The sequence below is a fragment of the Neofelis nebulosa genome, chromosome 2 (genome assembly GCF_028018385.1).
Source record: "Neofelis nebulosa isolate mNeoNeb1 chromosome 2, mNeoNeb1.pri, whole genome shotgun sequence".
Lineage (NCBI taxonomy): Eukaryota > Metazoa > Chordata > Mammalia > Carnivora > Felidae > Neofelis > Neofelis nebulosa.
The window spans coordinates 160,042,201-160,059,516 of NC_080783.1; the positions used below are offsets into that span (position 1 = coordinate 160,042,201).

The following is a 17,316-nucleotide window of genomic DNA, read 5'->3' on the forward strand; positions in this document are numbered from 1 at the left end:
CCTTACCAAAATTCCAAAGGCGTATTTCCATGAAAATGGAACAAATGATCCTAAAATTTGTATGAAGCCACAAAACACTCCAAATAGCCAACACAATCTTGAAAAAGGACAAAGCTGGAGGCCTCATGCTGCCTGATTTCAAACTATATTACAAAGCTAGAGTAACCAACACAGTAGCCAAAATAATCATTTAAAAATGTACTACGGATCAAGTAATATCACTCATAAAAGACTCCAATTACACTCATCTGATCTGGATAAAAACCTAAACCCTTACATTCATCTGTAAGGCACACATAGCCTGCCCTTAGACTGCCTGACCTTCCCTTCCTACTGTGTACTTGGTCACGCTGACCTCCTCAGGCCAAGCACACCGGGCTCCCATGGATTTTTGCTTTCAGTATTCTCTCTATTCTCTCTACCAGAACTGACCAGTGCCTTCACCTCCTCCAGGTCTTTGTTCAAACGCTACTTTATCAGAGTTTTCCCTTGTTCACCATATTTAGAACCCCCAAGCCAGTGCTATCTGCTCCCTTTTTCGCTTGATTTATTTCATAGCTCTTATTACCAGATGACTTAATACCCATTTTCATATTTCTTTATTTGTCATTTATATCTCTTATGGGATGTCTGCCCCATGAGGGCAGGGATTTACTGTTGTCACTACATTATTCCCACTGATGTTAGCAGTGTCCAGACTACAGAAGGCATTCAATATATATTGTTGAACGAATGACAGAATTAATGATTTTATGTTTTATTTACATTTTATTTAATTCACAAACTATGTTATCATATAGAGAGTTTTTATTATAAAATGTGTTTCATATTCTCCCCCTCCCCAAATCAGTCAGAGAATACATTATAAATAAATAGGCTTTGGGGAATATTATATCCAAATTATGTTAACATTTCATTGGAGGGCTGAAAGAGCATAAAAATAATGGTAGAATTTGACATTTATTAAATAGGGCATTCTATTGAATTTTTACAATATACTCTATAATGTAAACATTTGTTATTATTTCTATTTCAAACATGAAAAGGCATAAAAGAAAAAAGAAGTAATTTACCTAAGATACTATCGTCAGTAAAGAGCAGAACTGAATTCAAAGCTAGGTAGAGCTTGTGATCTTAATGCTCCTCCAGACTCCCTTTCTAAGTATGGCATCTAAATCTGTACAGAATAATTTGCTTGTACTTATGTAAGATTCAATGCCTGAGATTAACTTCTGCACACTAGAAAGAACACTTAACAGAGAGTTAAAAGATGGTGAGGTTAAATACTGAAGGGCTATGCGACTTTAGATAGTTGATTAACCATTCCGAACTTCAGTTTTTCGGCCTCAAATTGAGTTGCAGAGCTAAAAGAATTAAATAAGATAATGTATGAGCAAAAAAAAAAAAATTACAAAGTAATTTAATTCTTAAGTAATCTGTACTAATGTGTGTGCCGTGGATATGAGGTCTCTAAATTTATGGCCAAATGCTTTAAAAGTTTGGTTTAAATTATACACAAATTAAGAATTCTAGCTATTTATCTGACATCTTGTGAGAACCCAAGGTGCTCATTAAATAGCAAAAATCACCCAAATGGCTCCTGAGCTGACTATACTGAAAGCACGGATAATAAATACCAACATCATGATGTGCCTGCTCTCTCCTTTCAGGTGGATGGCTCATACTCTTCGCCATGATGCTGCAGGTGGTGGTGGCCTGCCCTGCGTCATGTGTGGTGTGCGCCAAAGATGTGACCCTCTGTCACCAGCTCACCTATATAGTAGGTAATAAAACCAATAACTCTTAAAAGAAAGTGTTAAATGTATCTGGCAAATCCGTTGCCATGGCTTTCATTACACTGAGTGCTCTCTGGGCTCAGCCTGAAAGAGGTAAATTTTTAAAGAGCAAGCTTTTCACAGTGACTGAAGACTGATACTATTATTTTATTTTTCCTATTCCTGGTGGTCTCAACCAAAGCTATGTTAAGACCTGCAGAGGCAACTGAAATATTCTGCTATTACAAAAGAATACTACCATTTCATGCAGCTACATACTTTTTTCTAAGAAAAGAAAAAAAAAAGCAAGCCACTTTAATTATATTTTTGTCCACACTTTGTGCGTATGTGAACCCTACCACTGGCTGGAAAAAAATATCAATGAATCAGAAACCTGAACTACAATTGCTCAACATTAGTAAGATTAAGTGATGTACCAGCAAAACAGATTATTATCAAAGTGCATCTAATTTTGAAAGTCTAGTGTTTTTTTATTGGTGGTAAATGAGCTGTAGAAATGCTAACAAGATACACTGCCTGTATTCATTACATATTGCTTGCTTAAGTCAACAATTTAATAAGACACCTTATTAACAAATTTGAGGAGAATGTGATTTACATTCCGATATCCAAGATGAGATAAACAAGCTATAAGTTCTTCCAATGGAAAAATTTCAGAAACAAGTCCGAGTTAAGATGGAGCGAATGAAGCTGATTTTTTTTTTTTTCATTTTGAAAATCCTATGACTCTATGAGAATTAAGAGATAGAAGTTATCGTCATCCTTGACAGGAGAGAGACAGTTTCAAGGGTAGTTTGTTGTACACGGCTTCCAATTAGTATCAAAAACACTTAAACACTAAAATCCTACCCTCTCAAATAGATTTCCTGACTTCACTCCTTCCCCCCCGCCCCAGCCCCCCATCGGAGATAGCTGATGTCGGTAAGAAACAAATATTCCTCATCTACCTTGTCGCACCTCTCTATCTTCATTCTCATTTACAGTACGTCACATTTGTGAAGTTAAATTTCATAAACACAGAGCAGTAAATGGATGACCTGTGGGAGGAGCGTCTGTCTAATCCTAGACAAGAAGTAATTGACAGAATCAATAGCCTGCTCCCTCAGACTCGATAAATCCCTAGAGAACTGGGGATCCATAAAAATGAAACTCCCTCAACCGATATCAAAAACAATATTGAGAGAAACAAAATGCTAAACTGGCCAGAATTAATAGAATTCAAATAATCAGTGATAATACTATAAAGAAAAAAAAAAAAACACCATGACTTAAGCTTGCTGGTGCTGTAGAGATGGGAACAATTCTTCCAAGAGAAGGCACTGTGAAAATTCTTTGTTTTTTTTTTTTTTACATTTTTTTATCTCTTTGTTTCAGCAATGCAAGTCTGAATTCCATAAGGGAATTGTGATTTGCTTCCCCCATGGTTGATTGTTCAAATATCACCTGTAGACCTCCCAGGGACAATGGTCTCTTCCATCTTTATGACACTGTCATTTGCAGTCAAAACAATTTTAGCATGATAAAGATGTGTTACAATAACTCCTGATTATAATACATCTTTATTGAGTTAAAATGCTTTGATTTCTAATGACAGAGCAGTGATGGCTCTGAGGTGATTATGGTGAAGGGATTTAACAGTTGGAAGCCCTGAGTACCACCTGCCATCACATGATATACTTCATTGGAGGGAACAGATATTAGGGAGGAGGCCAAGATGGCCCAGACTATAATGAGAACCCCACTGACAGATCCTCAGGTCATCCGGAGAGAATATGGATCCTTACCAAGTTGCCAACTTTCAACCTGGAGCTAAAAAGCAGAAACCCACCCTCCTTTTCACTCCTCCCATCCAACCTATACCTTTACGTTTGAAAGAAAAGGTGACTGCTTTCACAGCATCAATATACACTGATGGTGGGAAATGGGTTAGGAAGCTCAGACCCAGGCTTGGCTCTTGGGGGAATCTGCTTGGGGCCAACAGGGCTGGAGCAGGTCACTGCACAGCCTCACAGAGGAGAAGCCTATAAAGCCACCTTCAAAAAAAATCAGTGGTGATAATTCTAAACAGTGAATTAACTTCGACATGGAAAGGAACAGATGGGTTTATGTTTCTCAAATAAACATGTCATAGAAACAAAGAATATAAAAATCCATCATTCTGATAAAGAGCCAGCTTCCCTTTAAACTGAGAAATGAGAGAATTATTTTCATTTTGTTTATTGTTCTTACCCAGGTGATAAGATTGCTCAGAGGGCATCGATTGTCTCGGCTCTCCACCGTACTCTCCTCTCACTTGTGTGTGCCTTGTTTCTGGTGTGTGCTTTTCTTCCCCACAGCAGCCCCTGTGACCACGAGGGTTTTAATCATCACTGATGGATACCTCTCCACTATAGACAGCACAAACTTGTCCCTCTTGTTTAATCTTGCCTTGCTCTCCTTGAGCAGAAATGGCATCGAGGATGTTCGGGAAGATGCCCTGCATGGCCTCTCAAAGTTGCGGACATTGTTGCTGGAGCACAACCGCATATCCAGCTCTTCGCTTACTGATCACACCTTCAGCAGGCTTCTCAGTCTGCAGGTTCTGGTGCTTAGCAATAACGCTCTCCGCACCCTGCAAGGGTCCTGGTTCCGAAACACCAAGGGCCTGACCCGGCTCCAACTGGATGGGAATCAGATCACTAATCTGACAGACAGTTCTTTTGGAGGCACAAAGCTCCACAGTCTCAGGCATCTGGATTTATCTAACAATTTTATTTCCTACATTGGGAAAGATGCCTTCCAGCCCTTGCCTCAACTACAGGAAGTGGACCTTTCTCGAAATAGGTTGGCCCACATGCCAGATGTTTTCACTCCACTGAAGCAGTTGATCCTTCTGAGTTTAGATAAGAACCAGTGGAGCTGCTCTTGTGATCTCTACCCTCTTGCCCGGTTTTTAAGAAACTACGTTAAGTCTTCTGCTCGCATGCTCAGGAATGCCAAGGACCTAAATTGTCAGCCGTCTGACACAGCGGTGGCCATTGCAAAGAGTGTGCTAAAGCTGTCTGAGACCAACTGTGATTCCAAGGTTCCCAACTTGACTCTGGTTCTAAAGGACAGAAATTCCCTCCTCCCAGGGCAGGATGTGGCCCTGCTGACTGTCCTTGGCTTTGCAGGTATGCCACGGAGAAATGTGTCCAACTCTTCTCCATATTCTTAAAATACACTAAATGATGCCAATCCCAGGCAATTGGGGAAATTTTCCAGGGCTTTGGAAGGGAGAGGTTGTCACTGAATGTGGGAGGATAGTGATTTACTTGGCACAGGTTGTTAGAATTTCCTGTTGCAGAGAAGGTAACAGAAGAAAGGGGCTTGGACCAGAATTCAAGGGCTCTAGTCTTGGTATAACTACCCTTGTAATCCTGAGTCTATTACCTTGCTATTTAGACTTCAGTTATCTTGTCTAGTGTGGGAATAGTATCTATATTTCATCCATCATCCATCTGCCATGAACTACTGGTACATTCATTAAAATGCTAGAAATGGGGATTAAAAAGTGATGAGATGTGGTCTCTTTCCTCAAGGCACTCACATACATGTGTATGTCTCCCCATGGGATAGTAAGAATTGGTGGGCTTAACCACGTGCACGAGGATGTGCTATTAGGACAATCACATGCAATCCTGCTCTATAATGGTTGTACAGCACAATGATTAAGTACACGAGCTCTGCAATTAGATTGCCCAAGATTGAATCCTGGCTCCCCTCTTACTTGCTATGTGACCTTGGGCATGTTATTTAGCCTCTCTCTGCCTTGATTTCCTCCTATTTGGGGGTTCTGAATTCTTACAAGATTTCTGTTTGTCTAACTCATTCCTAAACTTGGCGCATACCTCCCCAGATTGACTAAGCAGAAGATAATTTTCAACTCTATTATTTTGCTGTGGTAGTTTAAGCATCTCTTTAACTATGCATCAGCTATTGTTACCTCTCACTGGATGAATGATATAAAGTGGCACTTAGTGTCATTAGTCAAAGACCAAATACACATGAGATTTCTTTCTTTATTTTTTTTTAATTTTTTTTTAACGTTTATTTATTTTTGAGACACAGAGAGACAGAGCATGAACGGGGGAGGGTCAGAGAGAGGGAGACACAGAATCTGAAACAGGCTCCAGGCTCTGAGCTGTCAGCACAGAGCCCGATGCGGGGCTCCAACTCACGGACCGCGAGATCATGACCTGAGCCGAAGTCGGACGCTTAAACCGACCGAGCCACCCAGGTGCCCCCACATGAGATTTCTTGAGTCATCTACCTGGAATGTGTATTTTCCCCCTATGCTTGTAGTTCGTGGTGAAATCCTTAGCACTTGTAGGTAACCATGGGGAGGAGTGGTGGGTAGGGTGGGGTGGGGTGGGAGGTGGTGCCTCAAAGCTAGAAGACCAGAGGCTGGGCAAATGACATCCAGGGCTGAAATGAAGGTTTTGAATATGTGCTATATATAATTATTCTATAGTAGGTTTCCAGTGAAATCTGAACATCATATTTTCAACTCCTCCTGAGAGTTACACTTTTAATCAGAATAGATGGAAACCAGAGTCAGGTCTAAACAATGAACTACCATCGGCAATAATCAAACTCACTTGGAAGTGAATTTAATCCTCTCAGAAAGATAAATTGTTTTAAAAACTGTGTAACCATGTCAGTAATTATAAGTGTTAAGAAATAATTTACCATAAAAGACAAAAGTAATAGGGCAGGGAGTTTTACCCTAAATGTCCGAGAATGCTAGAGTTCAAAGACTAGTTCTAGGGAATAATTAATACATATTTCGATAAGAACATACACAGATGCAAAATGTTGTAGGGCTCAAATAGATTTGGATAATGCTGGACTAAACAAAGTGAAGCCGGCTTCTTTACTGCAGTATTTTCCTCATTGCCTTTCATTTTCTAATAAGCATTATGAACCCCAAAGTGCATACAATGTGGAGCACTTCTCAAATTCATTTAACCATTAACTCTTTTTTCACAGAGGATTTCATTACATTAGTGTTTTGTAGGGCATCATTTTGGAAATATTACAATAGAGATTTTCAGTATCTTCTAGGTATTTTTATATCTATTTTTGGAAAAGATTTTACTAACAACTTATGCTAGTGTAGAGATGGATATAAATTCTGGAAGATTCAAAGGTTTGTTAAAATAATAGGAAGCTTATAATAGGAAGCATGGGTAAATTCTTATAGTTATGAATACACACATGTTAAGTTTTAAAGTGTGAAAGTATCATAATGCATCTTTCACTGAGTAATTGTTACAGATGCTGTTTTGAGAAGGTGTTTGTCTTTTAAAAAACTCTGATTTTGTACAATTTATTCTATTAAGACTCTACTCCTTTCGAAGTAAAAGTGTAGTCAATAATCTATACCTGTAGATTGTGGGGTAAAAGACTTAGAACTATAATTTGACCTCTGATTTCCCTTTCCTTCTTTGGCTACAGTAAATCATTACAATTCCAGGGAATATAATCATATTCAGTGAATTTAAAACTATTAAGTGATTATTTGGCATCAAACGCTAACATCTTAACACTTCCTACTCTGAATTGGTGGGTGAAAAGAGAAAGATTTCATGAAGCTCTAACATTTCCAATGAGAACTTACTAAATTTGTTTTTTGTTGTTATTGTTGTTTTTCCAACTCAGAAAGATTGTTAGAACAACCTCTTAAAAATAGCAACAATGCCCATGGCAATGAAAATTCAACCATCTCCTTAATAGCACGTTCAGCCTGCCTACAAGCTTCATTTGCTGCTGTCTGCTCCCTGCACTAATAGAAAGTGACCATACCTGAGTGGTAATGTGATACAGACATACTTCTAGCATCAACAGCAGGAGAGTGAGTGGTTCCTTGCCATTTAGACACAATTAGAGGAGAAATTTACCCTATAATCAGATTATGCCTACTCTCATTTTAATGGCTGATGCATGTGTTTAAAAAATTTTAGGTCTTTATTTCCTTTATTATTTGGTTTAGTAACTGCACCAGCCATACAAAGTATTCTCTTAATGATTTTACTTTTTGGACTTTTTAATCCTTCTCCCCTCCCCCAACCATTAAGTGTTCTAGGACCTAATAGGGCAATATCAAACCTAAACAATAGAAGCAACAATCATAACCATGAATCATGATGATAATTCACTGAACCTTACTTTAATCAAAGCACTGCATTAAATATGTCACATATATTACCTCACTTAATTTCTGAGTGGTAGTAATCATCCCTGTTTGACAGAGGTGGAAAAATAAGGCTCAGAGAGGTTAGAAAACTTGCCCAAGGGAGGGTGCCTGGATGGCTCAATTGGTTTAGCATCTGACTCTTAGTTTCCCCTCAGGTCATGATCTCATGGCTCATGAGTTCCAGCCCTGCATCGGGCTCTGTGCTGACAGCATGAAGCCTGCTTGGGATTCTGTCTGTATCCCTCTCTCTCTGCCCCTCTTGCTCTTTCTGTCTTTCTCAAAATAAATAAATAAATGCCCTCTTTCTCTTTCTTTCTTTCTTTCTTTCTTTCTTTCTTTCTTTCTTTCTTTCTTTCTTTCTTTCTTTCTTTCCTTCTTTCTTTTTTAAAGAAAACTTGCCCAAGGGAAGTGTCAGAACAAAGCTTTGAATCCTGAGTTTTCTTACCCCATGTAAGAGATACGGAGTGTTTCCAAAATTTTCGTATTTTCATATGTTTTTAATATTTTAAAGCTGAAACCGTTGTTTGGAATAACCCTAGCTCTAGGATCTGGCAATAAAAACATTCTGGTCTACATTTTGCTACTACTTTTAAAAAATGTTGAGTCTTCAATAGATATTAAATTATTTCAAACTGTGACAGCACTAAGAATATACTGTTGTCAACTAAATTAAAATGGGGCTTATAAGACTTCAAGATCTAGTAAACTACCCAAAGGTTGAAGGTTTGTATCAGTGGCTGCTGTTCTCTTGGGAATCTTCATCCTTAAACAGAACAAGGAAGCGACCATGCCTGACACTTTCCCTTTTCTTTCAAGTTCAAAAAATAACATCATGTTTTCATTAAAGTTGCCTGCAGTGGAGGGAACCAGGCATGGTGCAGTCAATTGAAAAGTCTAAAATGCTGACATCATCTCTTTCACTGTTCTCATTTTCAGTGTCAGGAAACTGTGTTCTCTAGGGGAAATGACTTGCCTGAGGTCACACGGCAATTTATGGTCAGAGCTAGACTTAGAAGACAGAGCTCCTAGCTCAGTTGATAGCGATGCCATGTCTTCCCAATCACCATTTGTAACATTAGACCACTCAGTGCATTTCATTATTAGAACTCATAAACAGAATCCCTTCTGTTTATTTAAGAATATTCAATAAACATTTCTGGAGTGCCTGTGCTAGAGTTAAGGGTACTGGAGATACAGAGTGAACAAGACTGAAAAGGTCCATTTCCTCATAGTGCTTAATTCTAGCGGTGCGGGGCGGGGGGCGGGGGGTGGGGGGGTGGGGGGGGGTGGGGGAGAGACAGACAGTGAACAAGCAAGCAAGTGAACCCAATAATTTTATACTGTTATAAGCGCTGAGGAAAAAAGGAAATCACTGTGACAGAGAGGGAGTTGGGTATAACTCAGAGACTTTGGTTTGAACATCTAGGTGGTTGAGCATGATGTTTGTCAAAATGGGAAACAGGGATGTCTAAACAGGTTAGACTCTGCATGGGAGTTTGAGAAACACTGCCCTTTATAATTTTATTCAGAGAATAAACTATATTATTTAGAGAATAAACTTATTCAGAGAATAAGCTACACATACAAAGAACATGAAAGAACAGTACCAGACAGTCTGAGATTAGATGTCCGTCATTTTATTGTGGGAGTTCATAGAAGGGAATGATCTTTACAAGATGGAAAAAACAGCAAACGTATCAAGAAATTTTGAGGTATTGATTTAGTTTTTAAAAGATAAATAAATTTCAAATAAGCAGAGATAGGAGAAAGTATTGCAGGCATCACTAAGGGTGTGCACAGAGGCTCAGAAGTACTTTAAGACTAATGAAGAGTTTGAAACACAGTGTTTTAATAACGAAAAATGAAAAAGTAGGCAAGGGAGGGAGGTTATGGCCAGACTGCAGGGAATCTTGTATGCCAAGAGTTTCGTCTTTATGCTAATAGGAAGCCAATGACTTTTACAGAGGTGTGGGTGAATCTTTAGGGCTGATGAAAATATGGCAATAGGAAGAGGTTATGTTCTATGGGAATTTCCAGGTACGTACTAAATATAGTCTATTTTTATTCACTATGGGATTAAGAAATAGAAAATTTGGTTTCCTATAGGCAGAAAAAGAACCTTAATGCAAGAATTATTTTATCTTGGATGAATCTCAGTCCATGAAAAAAACCCTTTTTTTTCTACCAAAGATATTCCAGATGACACTTTTTTCTTAAAATTTTTAATAGAGACAAAGAAAGATCCAAATTAACAAACAGAACAATGTTGAATAAACAGCCTCTGTCTGGACTGATATTTTTCTACATGGTGATAGACTGCCCACCTATTCTGATGCCCTTTAAACCATTAACCTTGATATTTGTGGATTTCACATTTGGCGATTTATACGTTTCTTCCTATGATGTTATCTTTTAATGGTCTCTCTATTTGTCACAGGAGCTGTTGGTCTCACTTGCCTAGGTTTAGTTGTATTTAACTGGAAACTCCAACAAGGCAAAGCAAATGAACACACATCAGAAAACCTTTGTTGCAGAACCTTCGATGAATCCCTGTGTGCTCATGAGGCAAGAAATTACCACACTAAGGGATACTGTAACTGCCACTTAACTCAGGAAAACGAGATAAAGGTCATGTCCATTGTGGGGTCCAGAAAGGAAATGCCGCTTTTACAGGAAAACAGCCATCAAGCAGCACTGGCCTCTGAGTCCACAGCCCTTGACGGATCATTTAGAAACCTGAAAGGGAAAGACCATGGGGCAGACAGCACTTTCTTCTGCTTTGGTGGCAGATTGCTGCAGTCAGGATGTTCACAGCCTCCTGGGAATGTGGCAGCTTTTAATGAAGCCAGCTTACTTACAAGATACTGTCCAAAGAGAGTTAAAAAGCTAAGGAATCATGAGTTGGGGGAAGTCCAACCTCAAAGTCTGCCACAGCATGTAACAAGAACAATTGGTGAGTTGTCTTGTTTTAGAAAATCCCACTCTGTTTAAATTTCTCTGAAAGAGGTAATCTCCTTTAATTTTCTCAATAGCAGAATGCCATAAAAATCATTGTGTAGCACCAGTCTATCCTTCTTCTAAACATACTGGACCCCCCGGGTGTGGTGTGGGTGTGGATTGGGGGTGACGTGTAGATGAGGACTCCCCCCCCTCCCCCCCCCTACCCCCCCCACCCAGGAGCCGAGAGTAAGTATATATTGTGCCTTTTGAAAGTGAATTTTCTGATCCAATGCCTAACAGTGTTTTGGTTTTTATTTTTGTTTTGTTTATTTTTTTTTAAGAAAAGAAGACTTTTAAATAGCAATATACTGTTAAGATTTATGAGAGGCTGAGTATTGGCTTCTATTCCAACATCCTTCGAGCTCTAATGCCAATTCTGCAGTAAGCAACATTCTCAGAGCATGACATGTTAGAAGAATGAGCCTTCTAATGCTAGTGATTCATTTCAGGAATGATGTCAAGACACACACTTTGCTTGCTGAGCTGTCAGGGATGATAACTTCCCAGTCCAGGGAAAGTCAGGACTTAATTCATCGTCCCATGTTGGGAGCCAAGTGAATCTGGCCATGACATCTACCCACCGTACATGGGCAATGTCAATATTTAGGTGGAGGCAATGAATTAAATGTCTTCCTTTTCCTTCCTGAATAGTAAGGTAATGCTTTCAGGATCAGCAGTGAAAACTTTGACAGTTTCTCTGTAAAGAGGTTCCTGTCATTTATGTGAATTGGTTTACAACAAGCAAGGCTTTCTCTCAAATCTGAATGGCAGAGGTGCTGCACCAAGAAATTCGCATCATGAGGATATGGCCCTAAGGATGGATTTGGGGACAATTGGAAAAGAATGAACCCGTATGCTGTCTCAGATGTGGCATAAGGCAGGATGTGAATTTATTCCATTGTATTCCCCAGACTCCAGTTCTTACTAGTTTCTGGGGACTGATTATTTGATTCAAGAGAGGAATAGCTAAGGGGGGAAAAAAAGCAAAAAAACAAAAACAAAAACAAAACCCCAACAACAAAACATCTGCCATAGAAACCAGATCAGATTGGCTTTATTTTATAAAGAAGTAAGTACTTACCCTTTCAACAGAGTCACACCTTAGACAGATGGTTAGCTTTGTCCAATGCCTTAACTTTTCTATGGGAAACTCTTATACTGAAGGGAATGCTGTCTCTTAACCATTTAAAACCCAGTCCCTTGTTTCACACAGAGAACACATTTGTTTGTCAAATCAATATATTTACTTTTAAGAAAGACTTGAAATTCTGCTACCTACCAGGCAGATGGAGATAGAGAAGACAGGTATTTGAGGAAAAAACAACCAAGACCACAAAAGAAGTCAGTAAGAGGTGATGTCACTCTGATTATGTCTTCAAACTTGGGGACACAGAACCATAGTATTTCAGGAGTAAGGGAGACTTTAGAGACTATGTAGTACAAAAGTTCCTAATATTTATCTTTGAGTCACAGAACTCTCTTAGAATCTGATAAAGGCTAAAATTCTTTCCCTAGAATAATTTTACACCCACATATAATTCTCATCTAAGTCTTGTCTCTTGATACCCATTGAGTAAATAGCTTCTCCAAGGTCACGCAGAAAATTGAAGGCAGATCTTCAAGTTAGATGCTAATGTGAAGCTTAGTTCACCTCTTCCTTTCTATTGCTGAACAGAAATACTTCTTTCTTCCTCTTGGTAAAACAATTTCAGAAGACAAGAGACAGTACGCTTATAAGATGTAATTTTAAGTCTAATATGCACTGGGTTAAGAGGATAGGGTTTGGTGTCAGACAGACTTGGGTCAAGTTCTGCCCATATCATTAGTGGACATGTGATGAGGGGAAATGTTTCACCTCTTTAGGCTTATTTCTTCACCTTAAAAGTGATAGGATGATAGGACTTGTCCAGTGGATCACATCTTCTGTGAATATTAAATGGGATAATGAAGGTATAATACTTAGCACAATGCCTGGCTCTTAGCAGATGCTTAATTAATGGTAAATATTTCTATTACTTTTGTCATTAATATTATTTAACATGTATCATTAATATTATGCTAACATGTACAATTTAAAACTCACAGAGATTTCTGCAATAAAGATAAGGCCATATTCCAAAATACTCATTCATTTAACAAATAATTAATACTATATATTTTTTAAAAGTTTATTTTTGAGAGAGGAAGAGCACACCTGTGCACATGTGCATGGGGGAGGGGCAGAGAGAGAGGGAGAGACAGAATCCCAACCAAGCTCCTTGCTGTTAGCACAGAGCCTGACTCAAGGCTCAATCTCATGGACCATGAGATCATGAGCTGAGCCAAAATGAAGAGTCAGATGCTTACCCAACTGAGCCTCCCAGACACCCCTTAATTAATACCATATTATGTGATGGGAAATAAGGCAGATATGGTCTCTGCTTTGTAGCCAATAGTATCATAACTATTTTGTTGTTGTTGTTGAGGTTATTCTATCTTTGAAATCTGAACATTACTCAATACAGTATCATGTTCTCCCTAATATTTAGTTCCAACTGGGAAATTAATGCAGAAAAAAATTATGCTGGCCATGTGAAAAGAGTTTAGCTATTATTCATTTTTAAAGCTGACATAACCGACAACTAATGTAAAAACATACAACTATGAATGTTTTCATTTCTAATTCTGCAACTTTTAGGTCAGCATTGCAACTGATTAAAATGTGGCCATAAAGAGTAGCCTTGTAAACACACTAAACTACCCAAAGTCTTTTGTGAGTTTGGTTAAAAATCAGGAAATATTCAAGAATTGCCATAATCAGAGGAATCATTTTTGCACCTTTCATAAGGTTTCTAAGCATCTGTTTGGTTGGGGTAATAAAACTCTGCTCAGTGCTAAATTTCTGCATTTATTGTTCAGCAGATATCAACAGCGACACATTTAGTAGAAGATATGCAACATCCGGTTCAGCCTTGGCAAGAGAAAGTCTTGAAAAGCATTTAACAAATGAATCATGGCAGCCTCCAATAGAAAAAAAAGACAATGGCTTACAACCTCACAGGCAGAGACATTTTATTACAGGCTCATCATCCAAGCCTTGTGAGCCTGAGGAACATTGTGTACAAAAGGTCTTACAAAAACATAGATCAAAATATGATGATCCTTGTGGACTGTTAAAACAGAGCAGGCCTAGGTATTTTCAGCCAAAAAATTCTCTTATCTGTAAATATGTACCCTGTGATCAATTTCAAGATTATGTGAAAGAAAAGAAGCCAAATCGTAAAGAAAATTCAAAGGCTAAGAAAGAGCAATTCCAAATTAACAGTGCAATAGAAAAATTCCTTATGAGTGAGGACAACATGGAGTTATCAAGGTTGTCAACAAAAATCAAGAAAACATATTCCCCAAAGAGGGTTAGCTTCTGTGATCCTGATTTAGTATCCAAAACATCAACCCATTGGAAACAGCAGAAAAGTCAAAGTAGCCACCTGACCAACTTGGATCTTAAAAAATGTGTCAATCTTCAGGAGGAAAACAAGGGAGGAAAATGGCTTACTGATCCACAGATTCTGAAAAAGAAGAGAACCAATCAAACTGACCTCAAAGGGAAAATTAAAAAACAAACTTCAAGGATAAAATTAAATTTACATCCTTTTAGAAAAGTCAAAGTCCATCCAGAAAAATCCTTGCCAGAACTTCCAAGGAAATGGAAACACATATTGTTACCACCGAATAAATTATCTAAAGCTTCTCAGAAAGAAGCCAGTATAAACCTTGTGTCCTCTGCAGAATTTTCCCAACAGCAAGAGAGTAACAACTATGTTAGACTCATTTCAAAGAGTGTGCCTCTCAAACATGCTCCAAAGCAGACCCCACATTACAAAAAAAACACTAAAAAGACTCCTCTGCTCAGTGCTAATGACTTACCTCTAGTCAACCAGAGCTCTACAGAAGTCAACTGTCACCCTACTGGCCTCATTCTTGCTAGCAGCCTGTCAACATTGCCTCAGCCCACATCCATCAAAGCTGAACACAGGCATTCAAGCTCTCAGTTCTCAACTGAGCAAATGGAAGGTGCAACTCCCCTTGCATTGGATGTTCCTGGGTACTTACCAGCTACCTGGGAAAGTACAGGAAGTGAGGTTTTACCACCCAGCAGTACCAGGGAGACAACTGACCAAGAGGCAACAGAGCCCACCCAGCACATGGAGCAGGACAAACCAAAGACCACTGAGCCAAATCAGCTTTCTTTGTCCCTGGGGAATCAAACACAACTTGTAGGTGTCCACAAGACTGACACCTATAAGGAGCATACTTTAGATCAAAATCAAACTTTAAAACACGTAGAGCAACACTCAAGTCATAAACAACTTAGAAATGAAGAAAAAACATTAATGACAAAACCGAAACTATCACATCAAATTGTGGAAAGTTGTATTACGGATGAGGGAAATGATGTAGGAAAAAAACTTTTTCAAACAGAAACTTATGATTCCTCTCTCATTCCCTCTGAGACACAAGCCAAGGGTGACCTAACAATGATGAAGACAAATTCTATTCCCTACCAAAATAGAACAGAGACTCCCAAAGATATCAGTACTTCTCTCAGTACTCAAGCCGTTTGGAATCTAACCAATAGTGGCAAAAAAGAAATTGACAGCACAAATGCATTACCTAGAGATGATGGCACTGAAGCACTACAGATAAAAATATTAGAAAAAGAAGAGAAGAAAATGCTTGATGAAAGTGAGGCAAATTCTAGTACATTAGTTAGGACTTCACAGATGACCTTAAAAGGCAGCAGAAAAGAAATGCAGCAAACTTGGGGAAATGGAAAAAGTGAAAAACACATGTTGTATGATTCGAGTTCTGTTGAGGCTACAATTACGGCTAAGGATTTGAGTATCACGTGTTCCCCTGAAACTGAAAATAGACCTTCTTGTAGTGAAATTAACACTAATATGCAAGATTTGGGAGCCATTCAAACTATTCAACCAGATAAAGATAACAATACACATGAAGAAGGTACAGTAAGAGTGGAGACACATGAGGTGCTTTCCTCCTTATCAGAGTTAAAAGACGTTAGTTTGGAGACAAAAACTAAGGTGCCTCTAATTCCTAGAAGAATAACTGAAGCTGAAAACTCTGCTTCAAAACCTACACTGTATCCACCATCTGCTGATTATGTTAATACATCACCTTTAGAGGCAGAACTCAACTAATAATCATTTTCTACTTTAGCTTTCTTCAAAAGGACACACAAACACCCCCTAGCCTTTGCATACATTTCCAATGCATTATTTTGGAGGAAAAAATCCTCAGTACCTCATTGTTATCAATGAAATAAAAGTACGACTGAATATAATGCAAAAATCAAAGATGGAGCCACAAGATATGTTTGACACAATTCATTGAGTTTGCTTCTCTAAGGAACAGAAAAATGGGAAAGAAAAGTTTTGTCTAGTCCTGGAAAAGAAAGCAAACATAAAAAAAAAAAAAGCCTTAAGCAAATGAAAGATTAAATAAGAAAAAAGTACTTGAACAGTTTACACTTGATGTTTATTTTATGGAAATTACTGTACACATCTCAATTAGTGGTATTACAATATTGCTTTCTACACAGATGATTATATATTCATATTTGTGCCTGATCTGTTTTCCTAATTATGGTATGAAAATAAAAATTGAGTTTTGTTTGTTAACTGTAGTCTAGCTGATATGCATATTGGTATATTTCAACCATTTGCAACTGTTCTGTTGACAATTATCCTAGATCTTAAGTAGAGTTTTTAAAACCTGTTATTTCAGTAAGAGAAAAAAATTAAGGATTTCCAGGGGTAGTAGGCTTGTTCTGTAAAACCTGTAAAATCCTCTAAATCCACTAGGTGGGGATCTCAGCTTCAATCATTTTAGAAGAACAAATGGGGCTTCAAGATCAACACAATGGATCCTGAACAAAAGGAATTTTAACAAGCCTTATTGCCAATTATTATTAAGATTTTGAAAACTAAATAACCCATTAGTGTATAAGCTTTCAAGGTTTGATCTCTTGAGTTTAGCATGTCACGATTTTTTGGTGTGAGTACTCCTTGTGCACAGAAATTAAATGTCCTTATAAATATTAGATTTAAAAGTAATAGTAGAATAAGCCTCTCTCATTCAAAGCCAGTTATTGGAAAAATAGAGGTATACTGAAACCATTTTATTTTTGATATCCCAGTAAAACATTCAAAGCATACCTTCATGGTATACAATATTACCCTATTTTATATTTCCTAGTGGGGGGGAAAAGGTTGTACTCTCTCTGCTCCTATCTATATATAA

At 38.2% G+C, this 17,316-nt stretch overlaps 2 protein-coding genes across 4 annotated transcripts in view; one reads left to right on the forward strand and one right to left on the reverse strand.

The window, feature by feature from the left end:
* The window catches only part of TNNI3K (TNNI3 interacting kinase), a 290,431-nt gene that overhangs the window by 62,088 nt on the left and 211,027 nt on the right, over positions 1 to 17,316 (reverse strand). The window lies entirely within an intron of this gene.
* LRRC53 (leucine rich repeat containing 53) lies at positions 1,606 to 16,395 on the forward strand. Its single transcript, XM_058716976.1, has 4 exons — positions 1,606 to 1,784; positions 4,133 to 4,948; positions 10,451 to 10,966; positions 13,915 to 16,395. Exons 1-4 carry the CDS (start codon positions 1,694 to 1,696, stop codon positions 16,212 to 16,214), a joined length of 3,723 nt encoding a protein of 1,240 aa, XP_058572959.1. The 5' UTR covers positions 1,606 to 1,693; the 3' UTR covers positions 16,215 to 16,395.

Excerpts from the sequence above, each read along its gene's own strand:
- LRRC53 (XM_058716976.1), top strand. The coding sequence starts at position 1,694 with ATGATGCTGCAGGTGGTGGTGGCCTGCCCTGCGTCATGTGTGGTGTGC. Across the intron at positions 1,785-4,132 it reads CCAGCTCACCTATATAGTAG|CAGCCCCTGTGACCACGAGG; the intron begins GTAATAAAACCA and ends TCTTCCCCACAG. Across the intron at positions 4,949-10,450 it reads GACTGTCCTTGGCTTTGCAG|GAGCTGTTGGTCTCACTTGC; the intron begins GTATGCCACGGA and ends TATTTGTCACAG.